This window comes from Anopheles funestus, unplaced genomic scaffold (genome assembly GCF_943734845.2).
Source record: "Anopheles funestus unplaced genomic scaffold, idAnoFuneDA-416_04 scaffold_55_ctg1, whole genome shotgun sequence".
Lineage (NCBI taxonomy): Eukaryota > Metazoa > Arthropoda > Insecta > Diptera > Culicidae > Anopheles > Anopheles funestus.
In genome coordinates this window covers 161,284-172,278 of record NW_026045268.1, presented here as the reverse complement: position 1 = coordinate 172,278, position 10,995 = coordinate 161,284, and the positions used below count along the sequence as shown (strand labels likewise).

Here is a 10,995-nt window from a genome sequence, read left to right as displayed (position 1 = left end):
AAGTTAGTTTTTTTAAAAGTTAGGTTTTGTCGAAAAAGTAAGGTTTTTTCGAAAAAGTTAGTTTTGGTATAAGTTAGGTTTTTTAGAAAAAGTTAGTTTTGGTATAAGTTAGGTTTTTAAGAAAAAGTTAGTTTTGGTATAAGTTAGGTTTTTTCGAAAAAGTTAGTTTTGGTATAAGTTAGGTTTTTATGAAAAAGTTAGGTTTTTTCGAAAAAGTTAGTTTTGGTAAAAGTTAGGTTTTTTCGAAAAAGTAAGGTTTTTTAGAAAAAGTTAGTTTTGGTATAAGTTAGGTTTTTTCGAAAAAGTTAGTTTTGGTATAAGTTAGGTTTTTAAGAAAAAGTTAGTTTTGGTATAAGTTAGGTTTTTGAGAAAAAGTTAGTTTTGGTATAAGTTAGGTTTTTTCGAAAAAGTTAGTTTTGGTATAAGTTAGGTTTTTTCGAAAAAGTAAGGTTTTTTAGAAAAAGTTAGTTTTGGTATAAGTTAGGTTTTTTCGAAAAAGTTAGTTTTGGTATAAGTTAGGTTTTTTCGAAAAAGTTTATTTTGGTTATAAGTTAGGTTTTTGAGAAAAAGTTAGTTTTGGTATAAGTTAGGTTTTTTAGAAAAAGTTAGTTTTGGTATAAGTTAGGTTTTTTCGAAAAAGTTAGTTTTGGTATAAGTTAGGTTTTTTCGAAAAAGTTAGTTTTGGTATAAATTAGGTTTTTTCGAAAAAGTTAGTTTTGGTATAAGTTAGGTTTTTTCGAAAAAGTTAGTTTTGGTATAAGTTAGGTTTTTTCGAAAAAGTTAGTTTTGGTATAAGTTAGGTTTTTTTTAGAAAAAGTTAGTTTTGGTATAAGTTAGGTTTTTTAGAAAAAGTTAGTTTTGGTATAAGTTAGGTTTTTTAGAAAAAGTTAGGTTTTTTAGAAAAAGTGAGTTTTGGTATAAGTTAGGTTTTTTCGAAAAAGTTAGTTTTTTTATAAGTTAGGTTTTTTCGAAAAAGTTAGTTTTGGTATGAGTTAGGTTTTTTCGAAAAAGTTAGTTTTGGTATAAGTTAGGTTTTTTCGAAAAAGTTAGTATTGGTATGAGTTAGGTTTTTTCGAAAAAGTTAGTTTTGGTATAAGTTAGGTTTTTAAGAAAAAGTTAGTTTTGGTATAAGTTAGGTTTTTATGAAAAAGTTAGGTTTTTTCGAAAAAGTTAGTTTTGGTAAAAGTTAGGTTTTTAAGAAAAAGTTAGTTTTGGTATAAGTTAGGTTTTTTAGAAAAAGTTAGTTTTGGTATAAGTTAGGTTTTTAAGAAAAAGTTAGTTTTGGTATAAGTTAGGTTTTTTAGAAAAAGTTAGTTTTGGTATAAGTTAGGTTTTTTTAGAAAAAGTTAGTTTTGGTATAAGTTAGGTTTTTTAGAAAAAGTTAGTTTTGGTAAAAGTTAGGTTTTTTAGAAAAAGTTAGGTTTTTTAGAAAAAGTGAGTTTTGGTATAAGTTAGGTTTTTTCGAAAAAGTTAGTTTTTTTATAAGTTAGGTTTTTTCGAAAAAGTTAGTTTTGGTATGAGTTAGGTTTTTTCGAAAAAGTTAGTTTTGGTATAAGTTAGGTTTTTTCGAAAAAGTTAGTATTGGTATAAGTTAGGTTTTTTCGAAAAAGTTAGTTTTGGTATAAGTTAGGTTTTTAAGAAAAAGTTAGTTTTGGTATAAGTTAGGTTTTTAAGAAAAAGTTAGGTTTTTTCGAAAAAGTTAGTTTTGGTAAAAGTTAGGTTTTTGAGAAAAAGTTAGTTTTGGTAAAAGTTAGGTTTTTTAGAAAAAGTGAGTTTTGGTATAAGTTAGGTTTTTTCGAAAAAGTTAGTTTTTTTATAAGTTAGGTTTTTAAGAAAAAGTTAGTTTTGGTATAAGTTAGGTTTTTTTCGAAAAAGTTAGTTTTGGTATAAGTTAGGTTTTTTCGAAAAAGTTAGTTTTGGTAAAAGTAAGGTTTTTTAGAAAAAGTTAGTTTTGGTATAAGTTAGGTTTTTAAGAAAAAGTTAGTTTTGGTATAAGTTAGGTTTTTATGAAAAAGTTAGGTTTTTTCGAAAAAGTTAGTTTTGGTAAAAGTTAGGTTTTTAAGAAAAAGTTAGTTTTGGTATAAGTTAGGTTTTTTCGAAAAAGTTAGTTTTGGTATAAGTTAGGTTTTTATGAAAAAGTTAGGTTTTTTCGAAAAAGTTAGTTTTGGTAAAAGTTAGGTTTTTTCGAAAAAGTAAGGTTTTTTAGAAAAAGTTAGTTTTGGTATAAGTTAGGTTTTTTCGAAAAAGTTAGTTTTGGTATAAGTTAGGTTTTTTCGAAAAAGTTAGTTTTGGTATAAGTTAGGTTTTTATGAAAAAGTTAGGTTTTTTCGAAAAAGTTAGTTTTGGTATAAGTTAGGTTTTTAAGAAAAAGTTAGTTTTGGTATAAGTTAGGTTTTTGAGAAAAAGTTAGGTTTTTTATAATAAGTTAGTTTTGGTAAAAGTTAGGTTTTTTAGAAAAAGTTAGGTTTTTTAGAAAAAGTTAGGTTTTTTCGAAAAAGTTAGTTTTGGTATAAGTTAGGTTTTTTCGAAAAAGTTAGTTTTGGTATAAGTTAGGTTTTTTAGAAAAAGTTAGTTTTGGTATAAGTTAGGTTTTTTAGAAAAAGTTAGTTTTGGTAAAAGTTAGGTTTTTTCGAAAAAGTTAGTTTTGGTATAAATTAGGTTTTTTCGAAAAAGTTAGGTTTTTTAGAAAAAGTTAGTTTTGGTAAAAGTTAGGTTTTTTCGAAAAAGTTAGTTTTGGTATAAGTAAGGTTTTTTAGAAAAAGTTAGTTTTGGTATAAGTTAGGTTTTTTAGAAAAAGTGAGTTTTGGTATAAGTTAGGTTTTTTCGAAAAAGTTAGTTTTTTTATAAGTTAGGTTTTTTCGAAAAAGTTAGTTTTTTTATGAGTTAGGTTTTTTCGAAAAAGTTAGTTTTGGTATAAGTTAGGTTTTTTCGAAAAAGTTAGTTTTGGTATAAGTTAGGTTTTTTAGAAAAAGTTAGTTTTGGTAAAAGTTAGGTTTTTTCGAAAAAGTAAGGTTTTTTCGAAAAAGTTAGTTTTGGTAAAAGTTAGGTTTTTTCGAAAAAGTTAGTTTTGGTATAAGTAAGGTTTTTTAGAAAAAGTTAGTTTTGGTATAAGTTAGGTTTTTTAGAAAAAGTTAGTTTTGGTATAAGTTAGGTTTTTTAGAAAAAGTTAGGTTTTTAAGAAAAAGTTAGTTTTGGTATAAGTTAGGTTTTTGCGAAAAAGTTAGGTTTTTTAGAAAAAGTTAGTTTTGGTATAAGTTAGGTTTTTTAGAAAAAGTTAGTTTTGGTATAAGTTAGGTTTTTGAGAAAAGGTTAGTTTTGGTAAAAGTTAGGTTTTTGCGAAAAAGTTAGGTTTTTAAGAAAAAGTTAGTTTTGTTATAAGTTAGGTTTTTTAGAAAAAGTTAGTTTTGGTATAAGTTAGGTTTTTGAGAAAAGGTTAGTTTTGGTATAAGTTAGGTTTTTTCGAAAAAGTTAGGTTTTTTTAGAAAAAGTTAGTTTTGGTATAAGTTAGGTTTTTTCGAAAAAGTTAGTATTGGTATAAGTTAGGTTTTTGAGAAAAGGTTAGTTTTGGTAAAAGTTAGGTTTTTTAGAAAAAGTTAGTTTTGGTATAAGTTAGGTTTTTTCGAAAAAGTTAGTTTTGGTATAAGTTAGGTTTTTTCGAAAAAGTTAGTTTTGGTATAAGTTAGGTTTTTAAGAAAAAGTTAGTTTTAGTATAAGTTAGGTTTTTTAGAAAAAGTTAGTTTTGGTGTAAGTTAGGTTTTTTAGAAAAAGTTAGTTTTGGTATAAGTTAGGTTTTTTAGAAAAAGTTAGTTTTGGTATAAGTTAGGTTTTTTCGAAAAAGTTAGTTTTGGTATAAGTTAGGTTTTTTAGAAAAAGTTAGTTTTGGTATAAGTTAGGTTTTTATGAAAAAGTTAGGTTTTTTCGAAAAAGTTAGTTTTGGTAAAAGTTAGGTTTTTAAGAAAAAGTTAATTTTGGTATAAGTTAGGTTTTTGAGAAAAAGTTAGGTTTTTTAGAATAAGTTAGTTTTGGTAAAAGTTAGGTTTTTTCGAAAAAGTTAGTTTTGGTATAAGTAAGGTTTTTTAGAAAAAGTTAGTTTTGGTATAAGTTAGGTTTTTTAGAAAAAGTTAGTTTTGGTATAAGTTAGGTTTTTATGAAAAAGTTAGGTTTTTTCGAAATGTTAGTTTTGGTAAAAGTTAGGTTTTTAATAAAAAGTTAATTTTGGTATAAGTTAGGTTTTTGAGAAAAAGTTAGGTTTTTTCGAAAAAGTTAGTTTTGGTATAAGTTAGGTTTTTAAGAAAAAGTTAGTTTTGGTATAAGTTAGGTTTTTTCGAAAAAGTTAGTTTTGGTATAAGTTAGGTTTTTAAGAAAAAGTTAGTTTTGGTATAAGTTGGGTTTTTTCGAAAAAGTTAGTTTTGGTATAAGTTAGGTTTTTTTCGAAAAAGTTAGTTTTGGTATAAGTTAGGTTTTTTCGAAAAAGTTAGTTTTGGTATAAATTAGGTTTTTTCGAAAAAGTTAGTTTTGGTATAAGTTAGGTTTTTTAGAAAAAGTGAGTTTTGGTATAAGTTAGGTTTTTTCGAAAAAGTTAGTTTTTTTATAAGTTAGGTTTTTTCGAAAAAGTTAGTTTTTTTATGAGTTAGGTTTTTTCGAAAAAGTTAGTTTTGGTATAAGTTAGGTTTTTTCGAAAAAGTTAGTATTGGTATAAGTTAGGTTTTTGAGAAAAAGTTAGGTTTTTTCGAAAAAGTTAGTTTTGGTATAAGTTAGGTTTTTATGAAAAAGTTAGGTTTTTTCGAAAAAGTTAGTTTTGGTAAAAGTTAGGTTTTTAAGAAAAAGTTAATTTTGGTATAAGTTAGGTTTTTGAGAAAAAGTTAGGTTTTTTAGAATAAGTTAGTTTTGGTAAAAGTTAGGTTTTTTCGAAAAAGTTAGTTTTGGTATAAGTTAGGTTTTTTCGAAAAAGTTAGTTTTGGTATAAGTAAGGTTTTTTAGAAAAAGTTAGTTTTGGTATAAGTTAGGTTTTTTCGAAAAAGTTAGTTTTGGTATAAGTTAGGTTTTTTAGAAAAAGTTAGTTTTGGTAAAAGTTAGGTTTTTGCGAAAAAGTTAGTGTTCGCGATCGATCCCTACGTTGTGAATTTTAGTTTTCTTTCGGAACGGTGAAAAATTAATCTGGAGCGCGGTTTCTCGCTTGACCGTTCGGCGTACGTATTTTATTACAAGTGCAGTGATTTTTCGCAATGGTTCTTAGCCCTAACGGTCCTTACACTAACACAACTAACCTCTGCGTTCGTAACGCTACCCCGGTGAAAACAATACTGCATTAATCGGAATAATAAATTTCAACTGTCAAATGAGTGTAACGCATACGAAACGTAAACATACTCCTCGCCTTGATGTACCATCAACAAACAAACTTATCCTTGCTCGCCTATGTCAAAACACCGCGTGGTATCGCAAACGGATAAAAGTGTTAAGTACCAAGTGATTCGTAATCTTTGTGCAAGTGAAATTTCCTGACTTCCTTATGCTCCTACATTTTCACTGGATATTGGTAAGGGACAGATTTTCGTGATCGGACGTTTTATAATTCCCTTAGGTGTTCGCAACGTGACTACGCGTACTAATCCATCCGCGCCGGGGTGAACCTCTACGACTCGTGCAAGCGGCCAGCGAGTAGTTGGCAGCAGCTCGTCCACTACGATAACCATTCGCCCCGGTTGAATGTTATCCGCGTTCTTAGCGATGCGTGGGTCCTTCTGCAGTTCTTGTAAGTATTCCTTCTGCCAGTGTTTCCAAAACTTCTGAACCAGTAGTTGAAGTTTGGTCAAGTGCTGTTCGGTGTTTATGTGTGCGTGCGTTAGTTCCGGATCTGGTATCGCCGTCATCGATGAACCTACTAAAAAATGAGAAGGCGTTAGTGCGGCCAAATCATTAGGATCGTCGGAAAGTGGCAGCAGCGGAAGAGAGTTCATTGCTGCCTCGATTTGATGCAGAACGGTGTAGTAGCCTTCAAACGATAATCGTGTACTGCCCAGTTGACGAAACAGGTGACGCTTGGCAGTTTTTACCGCAGCTTCCCAAAGGCCGCCAAAATGGGGAGCTCTCGGTGGAATCATGTGCCAAGTGATTCCATGTTCCGCGCACGACGCTGCGATGACACTCTGTGCAGTCTCACTTCCCAATCTCGCAAAAAGTTCCTGCAGCTCGTTCCTGGCACCTTCGAAGTTTTTACCGTTGTCCGAATGGATGTGCTCCGGAACACCTCTCCTCGCCGTAAATCTCCGTAGAGCAGCGAGAAACCCTTCGGTTGAAAGATCACCCACTAGCTCTAGATGAACCGCCTTGGTTGTGAAACACACAAAGACACACAAATATGCCTTCAGCGATGCAGCCCGCCGATGCGCAGGCTTTAGATACAATGGGCCTGCGTAATCCACTCCTGTGACCGCAAACGGACGACTCGGGACTAATCTACCAGAGGGCAGTTGACCAGTATGCTGCTCTGCTGCCGTAGGATGATGACGAATACATCGGATGCAATTCCTCACCACGGCTTTCACCAACATTCTTCCGTTCAAGGGCCAAAATCTTTCCCTTATGGATGACAGCAACAAACGTCCTCCACCATGTAGCAGCAACTTGTGGTAGCTCTCTGCGATTAATCGAGCCAGTGGGTGGCCCTTTGGCAGCAACGCGGGATGCTTCGACTGAAAGGGTAGCTGCGCCAAGTTCAATCGGCCACCAACTCCGATGATGCCCTTTTTGTCCAAAAATGGGGTAAGTCGACGTAACTGTGACTGCCTTCTAATTTGTTTCCCCGTTTGCAGATCACTCAACTCTTCCGCGAAAGACTCACGCTGAGCAAGCCTTAATAAAGCGTCTTCCGCTGCTGCTCGCTCAAGAACGCTCAACACCTTCGGAGATGCGGAATTACTGGAATGCGCATTGCCTTCGTTGGAATGCATGGCTCCTTCACGTCTTATGCGCCGCAGATGTGGCACCATGGCAATGAAACGTCGACAATAACCTACGACATTTACCAGGCGAGTGAATGATGACCAACGCAAGAACAGCTCGTTGGTACACGTCGCAACGGCGGCTGTTAAGACCTTCTTCTCTTGAATTGCCTCAGAAGGCTCCGTTGGATCAGACATAGGCCAAACATCCTCTGGTTTCGCCAACCATGCTGGCCCATGTCTCCATGCCATGCTGTTGTTGAATTCCAACACTTCCATCCCGCGTGACACCAGATCTGCGGGATTTTCGACTCCAGCTATGTGTCGCCACTTTGCGTCACTCGTAAAATGCTGTATCTCAGCCACACGGTTGGCGACAAACGTTTTCCACGTGGTTGGAGGCGCCCTAATCCACGCCGTGCAGATAGCTGAATCGGTCCAAAACCATGACGCATCAATGTTCGTAGCAATCGCCCTTTTTATTCGATGGTGCAAATGTGCTGCAAGGACGCAGGCACATAACTCTAGTCTGGCAACCGTTAGTTGCTTTAAGGGTGCTACCTTACTCTTAGATGCTAGAAGCATCACCCGAGCTCGTCCCGGCTCTTCACACCGTACATACGTGCATGCACCATAAGCTACTGTTGAAGCATCGGAAAAGGTGTGCAGCTCAATCTTACGTGCGCCGGGAACCAATACGTATCTTTCCATACGGTACTGTGAAAGGGATTGGATCTCCTGTTGAAGCTGCTTCCACTTACTAACGATGCCTGCTGGCAGGGCATCATCCCAATCACACGAGTACGTCCATATTTCCTGCATTATCATCTTTGCCCGAATGACTATCGGAGCTATCATTCCCAGCGGATCATACATTTTAGCGATGGTGGAAAGTACAGATCGCTTTGTGATGACATCGGTATCAGGTTGACACAATCCTTCAAATAGCAACCAATCTTCTTGTGGAACCCAACTGATCCCAAGTGTCTTCACGGCTTCATGGGAAGCGAAGCTCATCTTGGAAGTTGTTCCAATTTGCGACTCATCGAGTCCGCGCAGAACATCAGGACAATTCGAGGACCATTTGCGTAGCTCAAATCCGCCTTTAAATAGCAACTCAGCTAACTCATCTCGTAGCAACGTAGCCTCTTCTACCGAGTTCGCTCCTCCGATGAAATCGTCGACGTAGAAGTTCTTTCGCAAAGCCGGACCCGCTCGTGGGTATGCGTCGCCCTCATCATCCGCTAGCTGAATCAGAGCACGCGTAGCAAGGAACGATGATGGTGCCAGTCCATAGGTAACCGTATTCAGCTCATAAATCTGGACTGGTTGCTGCGTCGAAAATCGAAAGAAGATTCGCACTAACGGACGATCATCAGGATGAAGCAATATCTGCCGGTACATCTTTGCTATGTCGCCTACCAAGGCCACTCTGTAGGTGCGAAAACGCAAAAGTTGATCAAGCAGCTCGTCCTGCACCACTGGTCCCACACAGAGAGCCTCATTAAGGGAATAACCGCTTGTAGTTTTCGAAGAGCCGTCAAACACGACTCTGATTTTCGTTGTAGTGCTCGACTCTTTGAACACGGGATGGTGGGGCAGATAGTACGATTCAACTGGCTCCGGCAGTTCATCGCGGACCAAACGCATATGCCCCAACTCGTAGTACTCCTTCATAAATGCGTGATACTCTTCCTTCAGTTTGGCATTTCTAACGAAACGTTTCTCCAACAGCTCGAATCGACGTTTTGCACTTGTTTTGGATGCACCTAATCGTACCCCAAAGTCAGGATGACGCGTCAAACGGACGATGTACCGACCATCCTTATCTCTCGTCGTGGTTGTCTGAAATAGCTGTTCACATCTGCGTTCTTCGGGCGAGTATCCATCTTTCATTACCAAAGATTCGATTTTCCAAAACCGTTCCATGCTTTCTTCCAGTGACATCATGCAAACAGCGTTGGAAATAATTGTCTGCGAATTAGCAGGGTAATGCAACATTGCCGAACCCGCTACAATCCAGCCAAACACGCTGTCAATCAATGATGGAAGGTCAGGACCCAAGTGCACTCGTGCTGCACTAGGGAAAAACGAATAATAGTGCTTCGCGCCTATTAATAAATCGATTGGCTGTGATTTATTAAATTCCGGATCAGCTAGCTCAATTCCTTTCGGGATACACCAGTGGCTAATAGCTATGTTCTCTGAAGGAATATTAGAGGTTATTTGGTCCATCAACATAAATTGTACGCCACAACTGAAATGCTGTCTTTTCGACCGAATCTCAGCAAACACAGATTCACGAACATTGCGAGATACCTTACCAGCTCCCAATACTTTGACGTTAGCTGGAGACCGTTTTATCTGCAGCAATCTGGCAATCCTTTCGGTCATCAGGCTCGCTTGCGACGCACTGTCTAGAAGAGCACGCACCGAATGCTCTTTGCCGTCAGCATCTACGATGTTCACTCGCACAGTCAGCAGAAACACCTCCTCTGAACGCTCCGTCGTCTCAGTAACGTTGAGCGACTGAGCGTATGCGCGATCCTTCGGCTTCGGTGAATCGGGACGTTCCGGTGACCCTTCTTTCGATCCTGCTGGTTCATTGGAGCGGTGCAAAAGAGTGTGATGTCTGTCACGGCAATGCTTGCATCGGGAAGACGTAAGACAGTTTCTTGCCCAATGGCCCTTCCGTAAGCAGTTATTGCAAACCTTCTTCTCATTTGCAATCTGAATACGCTCAGACAGTGGAAGGCGGCAATACTTGTAACAACTGCTCAGGGCATGCTCGTGTTGGCAATATGGGCACTCTTTAGAATTGCTCGTAGTGGAAGAGCAGGAAGAAAGCTGCTGCGGGGCGCGCCGCACGGGATTCGGGTGAGTACTTTCCTTCGTAGACTGATGATTCATCGATATGGACTCTAATATTCGCATTTTTCTTTGTAGGAAATCTATTAGCGTTGCGTAGTCAGGTGTATCGAGCGTGGAAGCATGATCCTCCCAGTTCTTCAACGTTTCCTCAGGCAGTTTTGTGCACAACACATACTCCAGAATAGTGCTCCACTGTTCAGTTGGCTCACCCAACTGGTGGAGCATTTTCACATGTCTGTCGAAATCATCGACCAGCCTATGCAGTGCTGCATTGGATTCCTTTTGCACTCTCGACATGTTGAAAATGGCTTGCAAATGCCTCTTTTTTTGTAAATACTCATTGGCATAGCGATCGACCAATGATTTCCATGCAATGGAGTAATTTGAAGAACACAACGGGATGGAATCTAGCAGCCTAGCAGCTTCTCCTTTCAGTGCTGCTCGCAGATAGTGAAACTTTTGGATATCCAGCACTTCGGTGTTGTTGTGAATAAGTGCTTCAAAAGTGTCACGAAACGTTGCCCATTGCATTTCATTACCGTCGAATTCAGGCAACGAAATTCTTGGCAATCTTAGCTCCGACGCTGCAACGCGATTCGATGATGACGCGATGGCTACGCGCGGCGTCGGTTGCATTAGTGCTTGGAGGCTTGCTCTCACAGCCATTATAGCATCCTCCATCGTGGCGCGTAAATGGCTTTCAAGCGCGCGTTCCTCCGGTGCAGCACCATTTTCAATCATCTGCTGCACACCGTCGTATTCGACTGAAACTCGTTCAACTTCCGCGGCATAAAAAGGCACTTTAAGCTCGTCGCGCGCCGGAACGAAATTTGCAGCAAATGCAGCAGCACGATGAATCTTCTCCTCCAACGTCACTCTTCTGGAACGCAAGTCGGCTGGTGATGCCATTGAACCGACGCCAATGCTCACAGTGATGGCCGGTCAACGACAAAAAACACAAAATTCGCGAGGACGAGTTCACAACCAAAAAACTCAACACCACAAATTTCCACAAGCAGCCAACAGTCAATAATCACGATCAACAATCACGGTACACGTACAGTACGTTACAGATAGCTGACAACTTTCAACAAATAATACAAGTGTTCACACTCAGTGCAATAGTGCAATCTTGCAACACGCAGCAATGATCACTTTAAGAAACCGAAATTAATTTCAC

At 37.2% G+C, this 10,995-nt stretch overlaps 1 protein-coding gene across 1 annotated transcript; it reads right to left on the bottom strand.

Moving 5' to 3' along the window:
• Positions 1-5,093: 5,093 nt before the first annotated feature.
• LOC125774303 (uncharacterized) lies at positions 5,094-8,012 on the bottom strand. Its single transcript, XM_049444582.1, has 2 exons — positions 6,221-8,012; positions 5,094-5,884 (listed from the first exon to the last, which is right to left on the bottom strand). The coding sequence occupies exons 1-2, from the start codon at positions 7,959-7,961 to the stop codon at positions 5,511-5,513; spliced, it is 2,115 nt and encodes a 704-aa protein (XP_049300539.1). The 5' UTR covers positions 7,962-8,012; the 3' UTR covers positions 5,094-5,510.
• Between the last annotated feature and the right edge of the window lie 2,983 nt (positions 8,013-10,995).